We start from the raw sequence: 23,646 nt of genomic DNA, 5'->3' as shown, positions 1-23,646 counted from the left end.
TGGAAGCTTCTGGAACGTGTCATGGAATATGTTGGTGCTATATAAGTTAAATCAATAAACAGAAGTGTGACTTTAGCTGCTTTGTTCCTGGTGATGACTGGTTTTCAGCAGAGTTTGTTCTGCTTTTCCTGTAAAGAGTGCAATGTTTTTAGTGGCCAATTCCTCCGGCATACAGAATCCAATGGAGTAGGCTACTTTTTGGTCAGATTCGTATGGTACCCCAAAAACTGCAAATTAAATCACTTTTCTGGGCTCTATATTCTGTCCCCATACGACTTGGCTGTTGTACGGAGCAGTAATACAGCTGCGCGAGTCCTGGCTCACTTTAAAGCGGTTTTCCAGTGAAATACTATTGATGACCTATCATCAGGGTAGATCCTTAACCCTTTCCAGTCCAATGTCGGGCCTGCCCCGACATCATAATTTCCCTCCACAACTCCGATGTCGGGGCAGGCCCGACACTGCAGTGCAGGAGTGGATCTGCACCTGATCGTCAGACACATCGGGTGCAGATGCATTCCTGCACTGGTCCTCATCAAGGACCCCCGAGGAGAAGGCAGAAAGGGTTTTTAACCCTTCCTGCCTTCTCCTTTACACATTACATAGCGCTCAATTAGCACTATGCAATGCATAGAGATTTCGGCGGGCGATCATGTGACCGCCGGTGTTACCTGACCCCCAGCTGTCACATGATCGCCGAGTCGGGAGGCAGAAGGAGAATGTGGAAGACGCCGGACAGGTAAGCAGGATCCCTCCACGATGCAGTGAGCACCTACACCCTCCTGAACTCTGTCAGTTCAGGAGGGTGCAGGAAAATTTATTTTTTCTCACCCATTCTCCCCAGCTCCAATTTATTTGGAGCTGGGGAGAATGGGTGAGAAAAAATAAATGGATTGGAAAGGGTTAATAGATGATCAGCGGGGGTCCATCGCACGGGATACCGACCGATCAGCTGTGTGGGCACATGCTGTCAGTGCCGCAATAACACAAAGGTCTGAGCGGAAGCCTCTGCGCCGACCTCCCATGTAGTGGCCGGCACTTGTAATTGTGGGCATGGCTCTCATTGAAATCAATGGGAGCCGTGCCTGCAGTTACAAGCATAGGCCACTACATGGGAGGTCGGCGCAGAGGCTTCTGCACTGACCTCTGTGTATTTGAAGCGCGGGCGCAGCTGATCGGTCAGGGTCTTGAGTGGCGGACCCCGGTCAATCAACTATTGATGACCTACGCTGATGATAGGTCATCAGTAGTACTTCACTGGAAAAACCCCTGTAATAGAAAGTCTCAAAAAATTCTGGTCGCTTCTTCAATAGGGTGCAGTAAGGCCGCTCTCACACCGCCCACTTTTCACCATAATTAGCGCGGTGTTTCGTGCGCCGTGCTAATCGCGGTACAACACTCCAATTGATTTCAATGACGCCTCGCAGACCTGCGCTCAAACGCGGCGATTTTTGAGCGCCGTCTGTTCTATTCTTCTGCGTTTTTTTATGCTTTTCATCACCCATCACAATGACGGGTTGCGTTAGAAAGCGCTGTCAAACACTGTACCGTGTGTTCAGATAAACAGCGTTCTAAACCGTCATTCTACCGCGATTTCGAGCAGCGTTTTTGAACGCATGTGTGAGAGCGACCTTACACGGACCAGTGCAATATCAGTCCGAGTTCACACTTGCAAACCTGCAATCTTTATGCAAGTGCGCTGCACTTTTTTTTTGAGAAAATCACCCTCGCATCGCTGCGCTTGTGATTTTTACGTGCGTTACAATCTGCCATTATACTCTATGGGAGCTAAAAAACGCATCACATTGCACTCGCATGAAATTTGCATGTATATGCAGGTGCGATACGATTTTCTTTTCTGGTCCCATGGGTAAGGATGGGCGATTCTTCACTAGAATCGCCCAAAAATAGGACACGCTGCAATTCTTTTTTCGCATCGTTTTTTCTTGCATCTCACGGGCAGATATTATGCACCCCTAAATCTAGTGATTAGAATGGCTGGGCAGACTTGTGGGACCCCCATTAGGTGAGGGTCCCAGCGGTCTGGTGCCTATGTGCATATGCGGCTAATGTACATGGGCCGCCCACACTGCCATATTGTCATCTGTGAAACGCACGCGTTTTTACCCCAAAAAGCAGATGAAATTGTAGCGTTTAACAGACTCATAGACTACAGAGGGTTAAACTGCTTAGCAAGTCGTAGTTTTCGCGAATACATATTTTTTGCGGGGTTGAGAAGCGTAGGCTACTATACGTTTTTTCTATCGATGCAAGACGATATGAAAATATATGGCTGTTCGCGTACGTTTTTTGTGATGAAATGCTTTAAAGGCAAAAGAAGGCTTAGGCCACACCCACACGGGCGAGCACGATACCCTGCCATAAAAACTCAGCCCGATATCGCGCTTGTCAGCGTGCATTTACCTGCAGATGCGAGGCGTTTTTCATGGAAAAACACCTCACATTACTTCTCTCAAATTCCGGCGCTTGTTTCACGTGCGTCAGAGAATCGGCAAGTGTTTCCCATTCATTTCAACGGGAAACGTCACATCGCGCGGCATGCGATGCGTTTGACCGTTCCATTGAAAACAATGGGCAATGCTTTCCGAGGAACGCAGAAAAATAGAGGACATGTGGCGGTTCTTAGCATCGCAGTGAGGGGGAAAAAAATCGCTCATGTGTATGACCCCGTTCAAAAGAATGGAGTTCATATTTACGTAGGTTTCGCGCTCGTGTGAATGTCGCCATAAATCACAACTTCGTTAAGAAAAAAGATTGACAAGTTTTTCATATAAAAAACATCAAAGCGTATCAAAATATTTACCACGCATGGGATTTAAAAACGTTAACGTATGCTTAATATGTGCGTGTTTTTACACGTTTTTTGAGAAACTTATGTTTCTCAAATTCGTGACAGTGCCAGTGTGGGCAGGAATAGGGTGAGTGGTGCACTTAGTAAGGCTGCCATGCACAATAATGTAAGATCTGGGGACTAAAAAAACCCAAAATGGAACATTTCAGGAGCAAGAAGGGTCAGAAGAATTTGAGTGAGAAGTCTGGACTCCTGCTGGCACAAGCCCTGGGCAGCACTGTGCAGAGAACCGCTGCCATCAGTAGCAGGACTGCCCTTTCTTGCCCTCAGTCAAGATGGTTCCCGAGGTGGCATTTGGCTTCTCAGGATAAAATCTCCATGGTGACGCGGGCGCGCCAGGCGGTTGGTCACGTGACCCTATGAGCGGGCTGGGTGGAGGTGGGGAGCCACTGCGCAGGCGCTCCCAGCGCCCAGGTGAGTTCGAAGGGGCGGAGAGAGTCAGCAGCCCGGCCGGGCGGGGGAGCACCCGCTTGGGACAGAAGAAGCAGAAGAGGAGGCGGCTCGGGGGTCGTGGTCGCTGGCGGCCCCGCGGTGCTGACATGTCTTCCAGCGCAGTGCCCGGGACTTCGTCGGCAGCTGTCAGCATTCTGCCCGCCACCACAGCCAAGACGAAGACCAAGAAGAAGCACTTCGTGCAGCAGAAAGTGAAGGTGTTCCGGGCCAGCGACCCGCTCGTCAGTGTCTTCATGTGGGGAGTCAATCACTCGGTGAGGCCCGGCCTGCGCCCCCCGCAGGGGGAAGGGAGGAACTGCTGACACCTGTAGAGTAGTGAGCGCCCCCCGGAGGCTGATGGAGGGACAGCACAGATCTGTCAGTGAGAGAGAGCTGTATGTACTGCCCTTCCAGACGCTGTATATACTGCCCTCCTAGACGCTGTATATACTGCCCTCATAGGTGCCCTGTACGCACTGTATATACTGCCCTCATAGGTGCCCTGTACGCACTGTATATACTGCCCTCATAGATGTCCTGTACACACTATATACTGCCCTCATAGATGTCCTGTACACACTATATACTGCCCTCATAGATGTCCTGTACACACTATATACCGCCCTCATAGATGTCCTGTACACACTATATATACTGCCCTCAGAGATGTCCTGTACACACTATATATACTGCCCTCAGAGATGTCCTGTACACACTATATACTGCCCTCATAGGTGTCCTGTACACACTATACTGCCCTCATAGGTGCCCTGTACACACTATATACTGCCCTCATAGATGCCCTGTACACACTATATACTGCCCTCATAGGTGTCCCGTACACACTATATACTGCCCTCATAGATGCCCCGTACACACTATATACTGCCCTCATAGATGCCCCGTACACACTATATACTGCCCTCATAGATGCCCCGTACACACTATATACTGCCCTCATAGATGCCCCGTACACACTATATACTGCCCTCATAGATGCCCCGTACACACTATATACTGCCCTCATAGATGCCCCGTACACACTATATACTGCCCTCATAGATGCCCCGTACACACTATATACTGCCCTCATAGATGCCCCGTACACACTATATACTGCCCTCATAGATGCCCCGTACACACTATATACTGCCCTCATAGATGCCCCGTACACACTATATACTGCCCTCATAGGTGTCCCGTACACACTATATACTGCCCTCATAGGTGCCCTGTACACACTATATACTGCCCTCATAGGTGCCCTGTACACACTATATACTGCCCTCATAGGTGCCCTGTACACACTATATACTGCCCTCATAGGTGCCCTGTACACACTATATACTGCCCTCATAGGTGCCCTGTACACACTATATACTGCCCTCATAGGTGCCCTGTACACACTATATACTGCCCTCATAGGTGCCCTGTACACACTATATACTGCCCTCAGATGTCCTGTACACACTATATACTGCCCTCAGAGATGTCCTGTACACACTATATACTGCCCTCAGAGATGTCCTGTACACACTATATACCGCCCTCATAGGTGCCCTGTACACACTATATACCGCCCTCATAGATGTCCTGTACACACTATATATACTGCCCTCAGAGATGTCCTGTACACACTATATACTGCCCTCATAGGTGTCCTGTACACACTATACTGCCCTCATAGGTGCCCTGTACACACTATATACTGCCCTCATAGATGTCCCGTACACACTATATACTGCCCTCATAGATGTCCCGTACACACTATATACTGCCCTCATAGATGCCCCGTACACACTATATACTGCCCTCATAGGTGTCCCGTACACACTATATACTGCCCTCATAGATGTCCCGTACACACTATATACTGCCCTCATAGATGCCCCGTACACACTATATACTGCCCTCATAGGTGTCCCGTACACACTATATACTGCCCTCATAGATGCCCCGTACACACTATATACTGCCCTCATAGATGCCCCGTACACACTATATACTGCCCTCATAGATGCCCCGTACACACTATATACTGCCCTCATAGATGCCCCGTACACACTATATACTGCCCTCATAGATGCCCCGTACACACTATATACTGCCCTCATAGATGCCCCGTACACACTATATACTGCCCTCATAGATGCCCCGTACACACTATATACTGCCCTCATAGATGCCCCGTACACACTATATACTGCCCTCATAGGTGTCCTGTACACACTATATACTGCCCTCATAGGTGTCCTGTACACACTATATACTGCCCTCATAGGTGTCCTGTACACACTATATACTGCCCTCATAGGTGTCCTGTACACACTATATACTGCCCTCATAGGTGTCCTGTACACACTATATACTGCCCTCATAGGTGTCCTGTACACACTATATACTGCCCTCATAGGTGCCCTGTACACACTATATACTGCCCTCATAGGTGCCCTGTACACACTATATACTGCCCTCATAGGTGCCCTGTACACACTATATACTGCCCTCATAGGTGCCCTGTACACACTATATACTGCCCTCATAGGTGCCCTGTACACACTATATACTGCCCTCAGATGTCCTGTACACACTATATACTGCCCTCAGAGATGTCCTGTACACACTATATACCGCCCTTATAGGTGCCCTGTACACACTATATACTGCCCTCAGAGATGTCCTGTACACACTATATACTGCCCTCATAGGTGTCCCGTACACACTATATATACTGCCCTCATAGGTGTCCCGTACACACTATATATACTGCCCTCATAGGTGTCCCGTACACACTATATATACTGCCCTCATAGATGTCCTGTACACACTATATACTGCCCTCATAGATGCCCCGTACACACTATATACTGCCCTCATAGGTGTCCTGTACACACTATATACTGCCCTCATAGGTGTCCTGTACACACTATATACTGCCCTCATAGGTGTCCTGTACACACTATATACTGCTCTCATAGGTGCCCTGTACACACTATATACTGCCCTCATAGGTGTCCTGTACACACTATATACTGCCCTCATAGGTGTCCTGTACACACTATATACTGCCCTCATAGGTGCCCTGTACACACTATATACTGCCCTCATAGGTGCCCTGTACACACTATATACTGCCCTCATAGGTGCCCTGTACACACTATATACTGCCCTCATAGGTGCCCTGTACACACTATATACTGCCCTCATAGGTGCCCTGTACACACTATATACTGCCCTCATAGGTGCCCTGTACACACTATATACTGCCCTCAGATGTCCTGTACACACTATATACCGCCCTCAGAGATGTCCTGTACACACTATATACCGCCCTTATAGGTGCCCTGTACACACTATATACCGCCCTCATAGATGTCCTGTACACACTATATATACTGCCCTCAGAGATGTCCTGTACACACTATATATACTGCCCTCAGAGATGTCCTGTACACACTATACTGCCCTCATAGGTGCCCTGTACACACTATATACTGCCCTCATAGATGTCCCGTACACACTATATACTGCCCTCATAGATGCCCCGTACACACTATATACTGCCCTCATAGGTGTCCCGTACACACTATATACTGCCCTCATAGATGCCCCGTACACACTATATACTGCCCTCATAGATGCCCCGTACACACTATATACTGCCCTCATAGATGCCCCGTACACACTATATACTGCCCTCATAGATGCCCCGTACACACTATATACTGCCCTCATAGATGCCCCGTACACACTATATACTGCCCTCATAGATGCCCCGTACACACTATATACTGCCCTCATAGATGCCCCGTACACACTATATACTGCCCTCATAGATGCCCCGTACACACTATATACTGCCCTCATAGATGCCCCGTACACACTATATACTGCCCTCATAGGTGTCCCGTACACACTATATACTGCCCTCATAGGTGTCCTGTACACACTATATACTGCCCTCATAGGTGTCCTGTACACACTATATACTGCCCTCATAGGTGTCCTGTACACACTATATACTGCCCTCATAGGTGTCCTGTACACACTATATACTGCCCTCATAGGTGCCCTGTACACACTATATACTGCCCTCATAGGTGCCCTGTACACACTATATACTGCCCTCATAGGTGCCCTGTACACACTATATACTGCCCTCATAGGTGCCCTGTACACACTATATACTGCCCTCATAGGTGCCCTGTACACACTATATACTGCCCTCATAGGTGCCCTGTACACACTATATACTGCCCTCATAGGTGCCCTGTACACACTATATACTGCCCTCAGAGATGTCCTGTACACACTATATACTGCCCTCATAGGTGTCCCGTACACACTATATATACTGCCCTCATAGGTGTCCCGTACACACTATATATACTGCCCTCATAGATGTCCTGTACACACTATATACTGCCCTCATAGATGCCCCGTACACACTATATACTGCCCTCATAGGTGTCCTGTACACACTATATACTGCCCTCATAGGTGTCCTGTACACACTATATACTGCTCTCATAGGTGCCCTGTACACACTATATACTGCCCTCATAGGTGTCCTGTACACACTATATACTGCCCTCATAGGTGTCCTGTACACACTATATACTGCCCTCATAGGTGCCCTGTACACACTATATACTGCCCTCATAGGTGCCCTGTACACACTATATACTGCCCTCATAGGTGTCCTGTACACACTATATACTGCCCTCAGAGATGTCCTGTACACACTATATACCGCCCTTATAGGTGCCCTGTACACACTATATACTGCCCTCAGAGATGTCCTGTACACACTATATACTGCCCTCATAGGTGTCCCGTACACACTATATATACTGCCCTCATAGGTGTCCCGTACACACTATATATACTGCCCTCATAGATGTCCTGTACACACTATATACTGCCCTCATAGATGCCCCGTACACACTATATACTGCCCTCATAGGTGTCCTGTACACACTATATACTGCCCTCATAGGTGTCCTGTACACACTATATACTGCTCTCATAGGTGCCCTGTACACACTATATACTGCTCTCATAGGTGCCCTGTACACACTATATACTGCCCTCATAGGTGCCCTGTACACACTATATACTGCCCTCATAGGTGCCCTGTACACACTATATACTGCCCTCATAGGTGCCCTGTACACACTATATACTGCCCTCAGAGATGTCCTGTACACACTATATACTGCCCTCAGAGATGTCCTGTACACACTATATACCGCCCTTATAGGTGCCCTGTACACACTATATACCGCCCTTATAGGTGCCCTGTACACACTATATACCGCCCTTATAGGTGCCCTGTACACACTATATACTGCCCTCAGAGATGTCCTGTACACACTATATACTGCCCTCAGAGATGTCCTGTACACACTATATACTGCCCTCATAGGTGTCCCGTACACACTATATACCGCCCTTATAGGTGTCCCGTACGCACCGTATATACCGCCCTCATAGGTGTCCCGTACGCACCGTATATTCCGCCCTTATAGGTGTCCCGTACGCACCGTATATTCCGCCCTTATAGGTGTCCCGTACGCACCGTATATTCCGCCCTTATAGGTGTCCCGTACGCACCGTATATTCCGCCCTTATAGATGTCCCGTACGCACCGTATATTCCGCCCTTATAGATGTCCCGTACGCACCGTATATTCCGCCCTTATAGATGTCCCGTACGCACTGTATATTCCGCCCTTATAGATGTCCCGTACGCACTGTATATTCCGCCCTTATAGATGTCCCGTGCGCACTGTATATACCGCCCTTATAGATGTCCTGTACACACTGCCCTTATAGATGCCCCGTACACTCTGTATATTCCGCCCTTAGAGATGCCCTGTACACACTGTATATTCCGCCCTTAGAGATGCCCTGGACACACTGTATATTCCGCCCTTAGAGATGCCCTGGACACACTGTATATACTGCCCTTAGAGATGCCCTGGACACACTGTATATACTGCCCTTATAGATGCCCCGGACACACTGTATATACCGCCCTTATAGATGCCCCGTACACACTGTATATACTGCCCTTATAGATGTCCTGTATATGCCACCCTTATGGATGCCCTGTACACACTGTATATACCGCCCTTATAGATGTCCCGTACACACTGTATATACCGCCCTTATAGATGTCCCGTACACACTGTATATACCGCCCTTATAGATGTCCCGTACACACTGTATATACCGCCCTTATAGATGTCCCGTACACACTGTATATACCGCCCTTATAGATGTCCCGTACACACTGTATATCCGCCCTTATAGATGTCCCGTACACACTGTATATCCGCCCTTATAGATGTCCCGTACACACTGTATATCCCCCCTTATAGATGTCCCGTACACACTGTATATCCCCCCTTATAGATGTCCCGTACACACTGTATATTCCGCCCTTCTAGATGTACCGTACACACTGTATATACCGCCCTTATAGATGTACCGTACACACTGTATATACCGCCCTTATAGATGTCCCGTACACACTGTATATTCTGCCCTTATAGATGTCCCGTACACACTGTATATACCGCCCTTATAGATGTCCCGTACACACTGTATATACCGCCCTTATAGATGTCCTGTACACACTGTATATTCCGCCCTGATAGATGTCCCGTACACACTGTATATACTGCCCTTATAGATCTCGTGTACACACTGTATATATCACATCTACGCACCCAATACGCAGAGTAGAGCCCATGGACTTCAGTGGCTTCGGTCACAGGCTTGTATCCTGTGCATTTTCACACCTGAAGCCCCTGTAGAGGTCAGTGGGGAGGAGCGGGCGCCCGCGCAGTAGGCAAGGCTATGCTTTAGACAAAGATATCTGGAACTAATTAGCCATTTAAATCGGTGTTTTTGCCATGTGCCAAGGAGCGTACCCTTATGTGGGCACAGAGAGTACAGTAAAATACCCCGATGCTTGTGCAAAAAAAGCATTGTGCGGGGCGCAAAAAAGTGTCTCTGGGGCACGCACCAATACTCGTACGCTCGTGTGAAGGGGCCTTATGGTGTATTGATATGGGTGAGTGCATTGCAGTTCAGTGATAATCTACACCGCACTCGTATCGTTTTGTTTTTTTTCTTAGTTTTTGCCGCACGTACGATGCGTTCTGCTTTTTAAAACGCACAATTCTCCACAATGGACCCATGTTTTGTGGCTGAAAGAAAATTGCATCTGGTCCAAGTACTTAAAATGGCAAAAGAAAACGCGTCGCACTCGCATGCCAATCACATTTTGATACGGCTTTCGTATACGTATTTAGCATTCTAGGCAGTTGGGTTTGGCAAAAAGAAATAAATGCAGTACAGAACTTCTTAGTGTTGTCGTCCTAGCTGTGTAGGGTTGGGTTGTCAGCTGTTAGTCACCCCCTTCTGCCTTCTCCTTTCCCGAATACACAGCGCTCAATGAGCGTTATGTACTAACAAGTGGAAGTGTTTCTTCTACTACACGAGCCGGCGATCACATGACCGCCAGGATCTCCTGGCACAGCAGAGCTGCAGAGTCCTAGAAGACCCTGATCAGCTCTTTCGGTGGCTATTGTCACCACAGGGGATGTTTTCCCTGTAACTAGGGCTCCTATGGATGCCCCAACTACAGTGGGAATGTCCCCCAGAGGTCTTACATGATGTCATGGGGGACATAAGATAGTAAAAAACATAATTACATAAATGTAAAACAATTTACAGAGTAAAATAAAAATATATACGTAAAAAAAGAAAATAACCCAAAGCCGATGCCAACCAAAACCGTCGCCGTGTGTGCTCTGTAATCCCAAACCATACATACTATATATCAAAACGTCCAAAACAAAATGAGGAACCCGTTCCTGTACTTTTAGCGTAAATATACTAATTAAAAAAAACTATAAATGTAAAAAAAAATATTTTTTTTTCTAGCTTTTTACCCCCAGTAAAACAAAAACCATAGGGGAAAAAAGTCAGTAAAAGAGATATTTAAAAAAAAAAATAGCCCTAAAAAAGGCAGCAAAAATAATTCTGGTAGCTGAAAGAAAATAGGGCAGTAAAACCGCCATATGGGTAAAATCCCAAAAAAGTGTCTGGCCCTTATGGTGCAGAACAGCTTGGTCCTTAACAAGTTAATGTAGGTTGTTTTATAGCGCATATCTGTCCTATACTTGATGATACCATAAAGCAAACCTGTCTAAAGGCCCGTTTACACTGAAAGATAGTCGCTCAAATGACAGTTTGAGTGACGGTTTTGGGCGATCATCTTTGCATAACTCTAAGTAGCTAATAAACTACTAAAGAGTTAATGCAGGCAGAGCGGGATACCGCCGCAATGGCTCCAAGAACAAAGCAGCTGTTTTGTATATGCAAACAGCTGCATTGTTCTCAGAGCTTTCAGCTGGTGTCCCGCTGAGAACTGTTAGCGGGATACCAGCTGAAAGAATACTACCAGCGCCGCCTGCTAAGAAAATCAGTGTGCAGTGCTGATAACAGTCATTGGTGATTTCTAGCTTTTGAGTGATAATCGTTGTGTCTAAATGGGCCTTAACACAAGGCCCGGATCGGAGCTGCAACCTGGGGGAGTGTAGAGCCTGTAGGGATGTCGCCCAGCCAGAGGCCGATTGGGAAGTTGCTGGCCAAGCAGCATCCCTGGTGCTACTATGATGGCAATATTGAGGCTCAATCACACGGGGGCGTAAGTGCATTTCAGTTATGCAAATACACTGTGAATCAGCTTATGCCCTCTGGGGAGAGTACAGAAAGGAACAAAGGGGAGGTGGGTTACAAGTACAATCGCACAAAGGTCCAGCGTTTGTGTGCAAATACACTTCGAAGGCAACCATAATGCTGATGTGGCCCCGGTGAAAATAAGTTAGACCCCTCCCCCCACCCCACCTTAGAGCATGCATAGGGCTACCATAGTGCTCTCTGGGGGTCTACTTGGTGGCGCCAGGATGCACAGAAGTTGGATTGCAGTGGTTTCAGTTAATCAGTTAATGTTCCTGCGTGTACCACGGGGGCTCATGAGTGCTGCGCACATGGGGGCACTCGGACGGGGCGCACCTGATTGTAAAATATAATACTGGCTACTAATTGGATGACAGTAAGAGGATTCTTCCTCCCTGCAAGGTCAGGAGCCGGGCTGCACACAACTTTGTGTATTTAGTCATTGTCATGGAGTCTATTACAGTTGTCGCCGCCGATTAGTAAGCAGCGGGCATTTGTCTACCCTGCAGGCTTGGCAAGTCCCCCTCTGGTTGGCATTGCCCTGCTGTATGTGCCAGGCTGCGGACCTCCTGCTCCTCAAGGCTATATGGCAGTTTCTGGGCTCAGTGGCTTCTGCATCCCGGCAGACCGCTCATCCAGCAGAAGTAATCACTTTGTTTCCCATCATTGGTGGGACAGACGCATAGCTGGGAGGCAGTGATGCAGATCTGGCCACTTCCTGACATCATGGATCACGGGCCTTTTTTTTTTTTTTTTTTTTAATTTAGGTTTTCAAAAACGTGCATTTCTCCAGTATATAATCTATACCATATATAGTCTCCAAACGGTCATTACATTCCTAGGCTATCACTGTGACAAGCGACGCTGGTAAAGGGCCTGCTGCCGCCTATGAGCGCTGAACCAACTCGATAAATCTAAATGTTGTTGGCGTTTCTGATCTTTGTCGCAGTTTTTGCATCGACAATACCTGAGCTGCTGTGATCGAAAATAATGGTACGTACAAGCGTGGTACTCCAGGGGCTTGGACAGATTGCTGCTTATAAATGTACATTCACATTGTAATTAGCCTTTACTTTCAGGGGTCTCGTTCCAATTCACGGCTGAAGTCCCTCATATGGGATCGGGACGGGACCCCTGGATGTGATCTGTCGTGGCCTTTATAGACAGCGGCTAAAATGGAGACGATTAGCTGTCCGTTTCAGCTGGACTCCAGCATTTTGTGCCTCGAAGAATAACCTTGTCCACCAGTTAGAACGAATGGGGGTCCCGCGTTCCCTTTACTCCTCGCTGCACGTTCGCTTCATGCTCCAAAATTAGAAGGAAAACGAATTCTGGTCATGTAAAGCGCACTGACGCTCCGTTAGCTTTCAGTGGGACTGTGGCGATGGCCGAGCAGCGTTTAGGTTTTTCTGTCAGTCCTATTGAAATGAATGAAGCGCCAACTTATAACCACAGCAAAAAAAAATCAATAACTCCGTTTTTTTGATGTAGTTAAACACCAAATGTGAACGCCGCCTCAGGCCCCAAACCGCTTTCTTCTGAAGCAGAAGTTTAGCGCTGCCGTAATTGGGCTAGAATGTCATGAACCGTTTACGGGTACTTTCACAAAGTGTGGTGATCTGATAGAAGCCGTACAATGTTTAGCAACAAGGTGCCGCATTTTAATGGATCTGTCAGCTTAATGTGACCCTTTAGTCTGCACAGGACCGGAGGTGTGGGGGGTTAATATGACCTGCCGGCCCCGTTTTGCACCATTTTGCAAAAGCGTTCCCCATCCTCCTCCACACCCAGGTACATCCATCAGATTTGAAGATGGAATAGCGCAATTTGTTACAACGTTCTTCCATTGCTTAACTGACTGACCAATGACACCATGCACCATTGTAGATTGGCTGTTGCAGATTCTTTGAAAGAACTCGACAGACATTTGCAGGATGAATGTAGAGAAATTCCAGCTGAAGTGTATCCGACGTTAGTAGAAAGTATGTCATGGAGAGTATCCGATGCCAAATGAGCAAGCAATCTCCTGTTGGCTGGCGAAACGGGCGTAGCGATATCCCGTCCAGCCTGTCCACGGGCGTAGCGATATCCTGTCCAGCCTGTCCACGGGCGTAGCGATATCCCGTCCAGCCTGTCCACGGGCGTAGCGATATCCCGTCCAGCCTGTCCACGGCCGTAGCGATATCCCGTCCAGCCTGTCCACGGCCGTAGCGATATCCCGTCCAGCCTGTCCACGGCCGTAGCGATATCCCGTCCAGCCTGTCCACGGCCGTAGCGATATCCCGTCCAGCCTGTCCACGGCCGTAGCGATATCCCGTCCAGCCTGTCCACGGCCGTAGCGATATCCCGTCCAGCCTGTCCACGGCCGTAGCGATATCCCGTCCAGCCTGTCCACGGCCGTAGCGATATCCCGTCCAGCCTGTCCACGGCCGTAGCGATATCCCGTCCAGCCTGTCCACGGCCGTAGCGATATCCCGTCCAGCCTGTCCACGGCCGTAGCGATATCCCGTCCAGCCTGTCCACGGCCGTAGCGATATCCCGTCCAGCCTGTCCACGGCCGTAGCGATATCCCGTCCAGCCTGTCGACGGCCGTAGCGATATCCCGTCCAGCCTGTCCACGGCCGTAGCGATATCCCGTCCAGCCTGTCCACGGCCGTAGCGATATCCCGTCCAGCCTGTCCACGGCCGTAGCGATATCCAGCAGAAGACAGCTGGCGGTTCTCTGCACTGAGCCGATCTGACAGGCTCACCACGGAGAATCGCAGCAAATCACAGCATGCTGCGATTTGAAACCCGTGAGCGGAGAATCGCTATGGTTCTTCGCTCATGGACGCCACGGCTGCGCTTGCCATAGCGACGCAATGGAAAGCTTCAGACAGTGTGATTCGCCGACGTGCCTGTATCTCACAGGCATTGCTGAAAGCGCCGCAATTTAAAACGCGTCGCTTTGCCGTGTTTTACTTCTCATTCTCGGAGTATTAAACGCCCCCCTAAAAAAGAATCGAACAGCGTCCGTTCTAAAATTGCGGCACTGGAAAGCGCCGCGATCAAGTGGCTGTCTGAGGCTGTGCGAGTGTTTCCCACTGATTTCAATGGAAAACCTCACAATGTGTGCAGGCCTCCTAGAAGAATGTGCGTAATGACAACGGCTAATTCTGGTTGTCCTTACAGCTCTTATTTAATTACCGTCCGGTCACGTGGCGCCCGTGCCAGCCGCTCAGTAAACTGTTTTGTTTAACTTGGTGTCTGCTGTCATATTCCGTTCTGTTACAGTCATGCAAATAATCTTCGTGCCAACTTTTAGCGTCATCAGTCTAAACATTGGAAAGTTTGTTGGCGGGCGAAGCGATCTGCACGCGTCTACGTGAAAATCATCCGCGCCTTAAAGTGTACTTGGTACCTGCTTGTCAGAAATCTCATCATATACAGAAATCGTATTCTCCTCTGTATACGCTTGTATAGAATCATTCAGTCACATGACCACACGAAGGGCGAAGTTACAAGCTGGAAACATCAGCCCAGGCCTGGAGGGGTCCCAGGAATAACGCTGCTAATGGACCGAAAAGTAAAAGAAAAGCCGGTGTGTAACTTTTGGGAGTTTTCACTTGGCAGTCCTTATCTTTCCTTGCTCTGTGTAACTTCCTGCTGGCTCCTACGTTTATCTTACGCCTTAACATGGGATTATTTTATTCATCCGAACACTCATTATTGTTAATGTGAATTTAAGCAGCTTATGTATCGGCAAAAAGACTCGCATGTTCTGCAAAGTTCTGATATTCTCTGGGTTTTCGATTACTCCGTTTTCGAGATCTCTACTTCTCGTAGCTCCTTACAAGAGCCCTGTTATAGTCAAAGGGGTGGTTGTGTCAAGACATAGTCTAGCAAATAGGCCCTACTATAGCATGGGATCAGAAAAAAGGGGCTTAGACGCTCGGCAAGGGTCATAAATGACTGGAAGTGAAAGCAAATGCATTAACCCCTATGGCAAGTTTCCTAAAATATAACTTTAATTAGATATACATTTTTTTAATTCACTCGCTAAAGGTTAAAAATCTAGATTGCAGACTGCCTGAGTGCGATTTACCTAATACTACTTATTAGGTATATCGCCCGTATTAGAGTACAGATTTGCCCTATTTCCCAGGGACATGAGTGCAAGACTCCAACTCCCTCCAAGATAGGAAAATGTATTTAAAAAAAAAATTAATTTTATACATACATACATACATACATACATACATACATACATACATACATACATACATACATACATACATACATACATACATACATACACACACACACTTGAGAGCAAAGGATTGCATATAAAGAAAAAGGGGGAAAATCATCAGGTGATGCATCCAAACGCAGGTGAAAAACTGCCCTAAGCGCAATATGAACAGAGAGTAAGGCCGTCTGCAGACAGGCGGAAATTCCGCGGTGGAATTTCCACCCCTGGAATCCTATGCAGACAGCCGCGCGACAAACAAATCGCAGCATGCTCTATTTCTGTGCGGCAGCCGGCACATGAAAGAGCCGGGGCCGTGGGAGAGGTGAGTGCCCGCGCTGCTCTCTGCAGACAAGCGGATCTGGTCCCACTGCGAGACGGATCCAACCCGACCGTCTGCAGGCGGCTGAAGACTCAAACTCCCTCCTCTGTATCAAGGGGATTCATTGCAGAGGACAAAACACAGCCCAGCAAACGGTGCTTTAAAAAAAACAAACTGCTGTTAGCCCCCAAGGTGTTTCGCCAGCTCCCTGGTGTCCTCAGGGGATATCAATCATTAGCCTTATAAGCGATCCTTTGCCCCTGATTGTGATCATACATTTCAAGCAGTTTCTTGTATTGAGAAGGGAGTTGGAGTCTTCCACTCATGTCCCAGGAAAATAGGCCAAATCTGTACAGGTGACTTACCTAATGAGCGTTAATTTGTTTCAGGCAGCCTGCAATCTGGATTTTTAGCCTTCAGCAAGTGAATTTGAATTTATATGTAATAAAAGTAATATTTTAGGGACTAATGCCTCTGGCATTTCCTATAGCATGTGGACCGCTGACAACGATCTGCTTAGAATGCACCTACATGAGCAGAGAGCCACCAACAAAACCTGCCACAGCTTTCATTACTTATTTACAGCAGTACTTAAAAAAAACTTTTAGCCATGACTGACACTAAGTTTGCTGCTCCAGTATTTTTAGATCTTTTAGTCGATGTTTGATGTGCTGAAGCACAATTATATAAAGTATTTCATAAGTTTAAGGCTGGGTTCCCACAGGGCGGAATCCTGCTGGATATCTCGTGGCTTGGCCGCAGCCAGATTTTGCCTGATCGGTGCTCGGCGTTTCACAACTTCTGTGTTTTTTTTTTTTTTGTTTTTTTTTGTCCAATCTCCTTTTGAGGATTCGATCACAGGTTTTCATTTGGATTGTGATCTGTGGAATTTCCTGGCCCTGGGCCAAAAATGTCAGTGCTTTGTTTTCCGAGCCTCTTGGTTATCACTTTTTAGCTTTGTCTAAAGGGGGCTACATCAGAGAAAATACTATACAGGGACTGGAGTAAAGTCGTTTCCTTTTGTGTAGGTCTCAAACCTTCTGGCCACAACCTGGATTGACCATTTCATTCTCACCAAAGATTCCTGTTATAGGCCTCCTGCAGACGGGCGGAAATTCCGCAGCAGAATATTCGCCCGTGCCCGCTGCCATAGGAGTGCGTTACATAATGCAATCCTATGCACACAGCCGCGATTTGAAAACACGCGAGGAACACAAATCGCCTCGCAGAGGCCCGCACAGAAACGTCACCGGAGACGCGCTGGCTGGGCCACAGCCGGCACATAGAAGAGCGGAGGAGACGTGGTAGCAGGTAAGCCGCACTGGTCCCTGCAGCGGCACGGCTCACATCCGGCTGTGAGAATTCTCACAGCGGGATCCGACCCGTCCGTCTGCAGGCGGCCATAGGCAGAGGGCCATTTAATGTAATGAATGTTTAATATATTAAAAAAAAAGAAAATGCCCAGCACCCATACAATATATTTCGATCTCCGTATTAGCATTACACGATAGTAAGAATAATCCACCTGCGGTCATTTTGCGATTGTCAGAGCTGTAATAGTTGGAATCTTTTTGATAATAAAAACTAATAAAAACTTTGTCAAAACTTACGTTACTGCAAACTTTCTAAAATCTTGCGTGTTTTTGGGCAGGCATGGCTTTTGCTCTGCAATGTTCATGTTCCACATGGCAGTGCCGGATTCTCCACTTCCTATGTGCATTTAAAGCGATGGTGGTAGGCACCATAATGTAGAAAAGACAGCTGATTAGGAAGTATTGCATGGAGGCGAGTAGGAAATCTGTAACGTCTGTCCGGCCCTATTGGGATAAAAGTCCATCGGAATGCACAAACTATGACTAAAAGGGCAGAACCAACAAGATCTCACAACTAGAGCCAAAAGAAACAGTTGTTAGCATAGGAGATGTTGGTTTCTCATGGTGATACCAGTATATCAAACGTTGGCTCCAGGCACTCAGAAACCTGTTCCTGCAGATTGCAGATCCTTATCACTGAGTACAGCAATCTGCTGCTACTTGCCGTGAACGCCTCGGGCTTGGAGCTTTAACTTCAACCAATTGATCCTTACCTAAAAAATGAAACACAGGTTATTTAGAGGACATAAAAACTTAATTTATCTTCAGCTGGCAGCCTCACGGTAAAGCGTATGGGTCTTCAGAAAATGGCGTTTTTTAAAGGACTTTTGTGGACTAAGATATTGATCACTAATCCTCAGGATACTTCTTTGACAGACTCCCACTAATGTGATATTAATCAGCTGATTGAAGAGGCCTGTGCTGTCACATTCATCAGTCACATGGCCTAAGAGTGGCTCAATATCAAGTGCATGGGATGAAGATGCTATACCAGGCATAACCACTATGCAATGTACAGTGCTGTAACTGGTATGCGGTAAAGTGGCCATGTTACTCGCCTGATCATCGTGGTCACTTCAGACAGCTAATCAGCACATAGAACACGAATATCTTAATGCTGGAAAATCCCTTTAAGGCCACCTGTCCATGGGCGTTATGTTTTTCCGTCCACGGACAAGCGGATTTTCCCCGTTGGAGAACACTAAAGTCACCGCAGTTTTCCGCGATTTTTATACGCGAGCTGAAAATTTGCGTCGAATTTCCACTCGTGTACATCAGGCTGCGCTCTCCATAGTTATCCTCTGGAAAGCGGTCAATGCGTTACCTGCATGCGGATCATCGCCACGGATAACGCAATGAAGAATCGCCTGTAGACAGGAGGCCTAAGACTACCTGCAGACGGCCGGGTCGGAGCTTGCAGCGGAATCCGACCCGCGCCCCTGCAGGGACCAGTGCGGGGTCTCACCTGCTCCCTCGGCTCTGGCTCTGCGATGTGTCTGCACATGTGCTGAGCCGGCCCGGCACTACTGACATTTCTGTGTGGGTCTCGCAGAGCCACCTCATGCCACAGATTCTTATTTGGGTTGAGGTCTGGGCTTTGATGAGACCATTTCAAGATATTTTCAGGTTTCCTCCAGTGTACCGTTATGCTTATATTTAGGGATATTGTCCTGCTGGAAGGTGATCCTTGATCCCGGACTCATATTTCTGGTAGACTGAAACAGGTTTTCTGAAGACTTGCCCTGTATTTCCTGCGGTGTGGAGTGTGGGGGTTATATTTGTCATGTGGACATGGACTTTCACCTCCGCTGTGGGTTTTTGAGCTTTTACAGAGTTCTCACTGGTGTCTAAGTGTCTGATGCCCCCTGTCTGGTCTGTGAGTTTGATGGGCGGCCTTCTCTTGTCAGGTTGGTAGTTGTGCCATATTCTTTCCATTGTGTTATAAAGGATTTAACCCTTTCCAATCCACTGTCTGACGTCTTAAGACATTATGATTTAAGGCTGTGCAGCTCTGATGTTGGAAGACGTCCGTCGGGGTTCTCTTACTGTATATTGCCAGCCTCTCTGCTGTCGGAGTCTATCCAATGTGTCACCTCATGCAGTACTGGCTTTAGCCAGCAGATAGCACCATTGTATAGCGGCATGAAAAGAGTAAGCCGCCTAGGAAAACCAGGATACAAATTGGATTGGAAAGGGTTATTGGGGCTCCATGGGATGTTTAAAGTTTGGGATATATAACCCAACCCTGATAAATAGTTCTCCGGAACTTTTGTCTCAGGCCCATTTGGAGAGCTCCTTGGTCTTCATGGTGCAGACTTGGGGGGAACTATCAGAACATGTATTTTCTTGCGGGCATCCTGTGACACAGGGGACCGTATTCAACTTCTAGAGTTAATTTGTTGGACTAGACCTTATTTAGGGGTTTATAGCAAATGGGGTTAATACTTATATACTCACAATATTTCAGTTTTCATTTTTTAAGCTAGCTGTTTTTTAATTCCACTGCAACAATATGGATTATTTAGTCGGGTTCATTACATAAAATGTGAATTAAATTAAAAACCGTTTAAATTCCAAGTTGTAATGCAGAAAAACGGGAAACGCCAAAGGGCTAGCTGTGAATAGTTTCACAAGACACTGTCACAAAGTGTCACAATAATCATAGATGGCTATTCATTGGAATGCCCACCATATGATTTAGGGCTCCTGTCCACGGGCGATGATTCGCTGATCTGTCTGCCGCCTCCCGCTCCGGGGCGGCGGGCAACGCCCGTGGACAGGCAGCCTTACTTTGGCATTGTCACATTGGCGATCTCCGAGACAACCCTTATATTGTAATACTGCCGGCCTATCCCTTCCCTGAGACATTTCTCTGTCCATCGAGTCCCATTCATTTCAGCTGCCATAAAACAATACTGGAAGCATACATTCCCAATATGGACGATTCCATGGAAGGTTCTTTTATTTATTTATTTTTTTAATTAACTTAATTTCTCTTCTACAGACTTTCATATAAATAAACTAAAATAGCTGAAACTTTTCACTGCATCTAATACGTGTTTGTTTTTCAGGTCAATGAGCTCAATCAAGTTCCCGTACCAGTGATGCTTTTACCAGATGATTTTAAGGCGAACTCAAAAATTAAGGTCACTAATCACCTCTTTAACAGGTTGGTTGATGATGTGAGTTGTATTGATACGTTAGACGTTTAGGTGCTTTCCATCTTTGATGTTGGGATATGACCACGGCTGCATTGTTCTCTCTCCTTGTAATGAGAAGGTCCTGGACTTCTGATGTTTAGTACATCAAGCCTAACCGTCTGTTCAACCTGCAATATTTGGAGAAGAAAAGCAACTTTTCAAGCATGCCTAATATATGTATATGTGCGACTATTACTACACGAGCTTGTGGTGTTTTCAGGAACACATATGTAGAAACACATAATGGATGATAACATTGCAGGTACAAATCTTCCAGCATTAAATCTATAGCCTTAGGGTGACTGCAGATGGCCGGGTCAGATTCCGACTGCCAGAGTTTCGCAGAGTGATGCACCCCGTAACCCTGCAGTGACCACTCGCTTACCCGTCCGGTGTCTTCTCTCTACTCTGCCAGTGCAGTGCAGAGCCAGGGCCAGCGATGATGCAGCGAGGTTGGCACTGAAATAGGTCATGCCACGCGATCAACTCGCGGCTGTCTGCATCGGATTGCATAAATTAATACAATCTTATGGCAGCATGCAACGGTGGAATTTCCGCCCATGTGCATTCAGCCTTGATGGGGCTCTGATTTAGGGCGCTTTCACACGACAGTTTTTGTGAGCCAAAACCAGGAATGGGTCCAAAATACGGAAGATGTGCAAATCTTTCCATTCTTCTTCTTTTTTTCCTGCACTCCTGGTTTTGGCTCACAAAAAACTGAACATAAAAACTGTCATGTGAAAGGGACCCACCATGTCCAGGCATTACGTATGCAGCCCATGGGGGGGGGGGGGGGTCTTCCCCAAAATTAATGGAGCGCTGGTCAGGGATGCGTAGCCATCGCTCAGTTCTTTTCTTTTCAGCGGGGTTGACTGAAATACCAGAGTACTTGCCTCTCGGCTATCTGCAGATTTCCTATCCTCCCAGTAAATGTCCTCTGCAGCTTCTACATTTCAGTATAGGAAGTGCACAGGTTTTATTTAAAACTTCCTCATATTTGAGAAAGAAATGAGCCTGTCTGTCGTAGATTTAGGCCGCCTGCACACAGCCAGATTTCATTGCGGAATCCGGAGGGAGCGTCCGCCTCCGGATTCCGAAGCAAATACCTGCCATAGCATGCTATAGAAAAAAGTTGTTTGTTTTTTTTTCCCCGCTTGCAGGAGAAAATTCGCAGCATGGTCAATTTTTAGGCAGATTCTGAGCGGACTGTTTACATTGAAGTCAAAAGATGCCATTGCGGAATCTGCGTCATTGCCTAGCGAAGGCACGGCATAATCTGTACTGCGACAACCGGCACATCCGCAGTACAGAATATGAAGAATCCGTCAGGTACACAAGGTCACCAGTCAGGCACAGGGTCAGATTCCACTGCGGGATCCCGCATTCAGGATCTGACCCGGTCGTGTGCAGGCGGCCTTATGCTCTATGGAAAGTACAGTCATATCTCACATGCCGTATTTTGTTCTCTGCCAAGTTGTCTCCAAAAAATGTTTGGAATCCAGATAAAAGGTTTGTTATCTGAACTGCCAGCCGTAAGTACCGGACAAGTGGATGTTCCAGTCTGTCATGAGATTTACATGATGGCTTTATTCAGTGCAGGTGGTCGGTCGGTTATTCCTGTTGTGTATGTAATATTGGCATTACTGGGGCCTTCATGCATTACTTGCGTGGTACATGGCTGCATGTGTCTGGGGATTAACATGAAACAGAGGAGTACTGAAAACGTGTGACGTCCAGAGTGAACCTAGCACCATGAAACACTAGTAAATGCAGAGAAGTCTGACCCAAAAACACCAAAGTAGTAGGTGCTACTATGTTGTGTGTTTTTTTTTTCGTTCGTTTTTTTTTTTTTTCTTTTCTATCCCGGTCAACACCGCATGTGAGCACACATGGTCTCCTCGCTATCCGTTCAGTAGTGCCGTACTCTGGGATTTCTTACGCTGTCCATAGACATAACGATCCAAATGATTTTACAATAGTTCAATATTTCCCACATCCATTCTGGACCACCCAATGTTTCCAGCAATCACAGGGACATTTAAGGTTCATTGTGTGGCAGATTTATTTCTCTTCTTGCAGAATGATACACTTCAATAGTTTTTAATTTGTGCAAAAATCAACTAAATATAGAATTTTTTGAGAGCCAAATTGCAGCAAAACATGAAATACTGATTTAAAAAAAAAAAAAATGAAGCCCCTAGAAGGAGTTGTCGGAATGAAATGAAACTTTGTGTGATTGTAACTCTGATAGAAGTGATTACAATATCAGGGCAAAAGGAGACTTTATTGTGGAAAACTGAATACATGAAGAGAGGCTCTAGTACCCTGTTGTACCGCCTCTAGCTCGGATACAAGATGTGATACGGCAGGCATGGAGTTTCTGGTACCCTGTTGTACTGCCTCTAGCTTGGATACAAGATGTGATACGGCAGGCATGGAGGCTTTAGTACCCCGTTGTACTGC

General features: G+C 47.1%; 1 protein-coding gene across 1 annotated transcript in view; it reads left to right on the top strand.

The window, feature by feature from the left end:
* The first annotated feature begins 3,231 nt into the window (after window positions 1-3,231).
* PIP4K2C (phosphatidylinositol-5-phosphate 4-kinase type 2 gamma) overlaps window positions 3,232-23,646 on the top strand; it is a 44,800-nt gene continuing 24,385 nt past the window's right edge. The window contains 2 exon segments of the mRNA XM_066584420.1: window positions 3,232-3,579; window positions 21,055-21,152. Of these exon segments, the coding sequence (XP_066440517.1) occupies window positions 3,232-3,579; window positions 21,055-21,152 (446 nt within the window).

This window comes from Eleutherodactylus coqui, chromosome 1 (assembly GCF_035609145.1).
Source record: "Eleutherodactylus coqui strain aEleCoq1 chromosome 1, aEleCoq1.hap1, whole genome shotgun sequence".
In the NCBI taxonomy this organism is placed as follows: Eukaryota; Metazoa; Chordata; class Amphibia; order Anura; family Eleutherodactylidae; genus Eleutherodactylus; species Eleutherodactylus coqui.
Note: the sequence above shows the minus strand (reverse complement) of the source record. Positions and strands in the feature narration are given on the sequence as shown.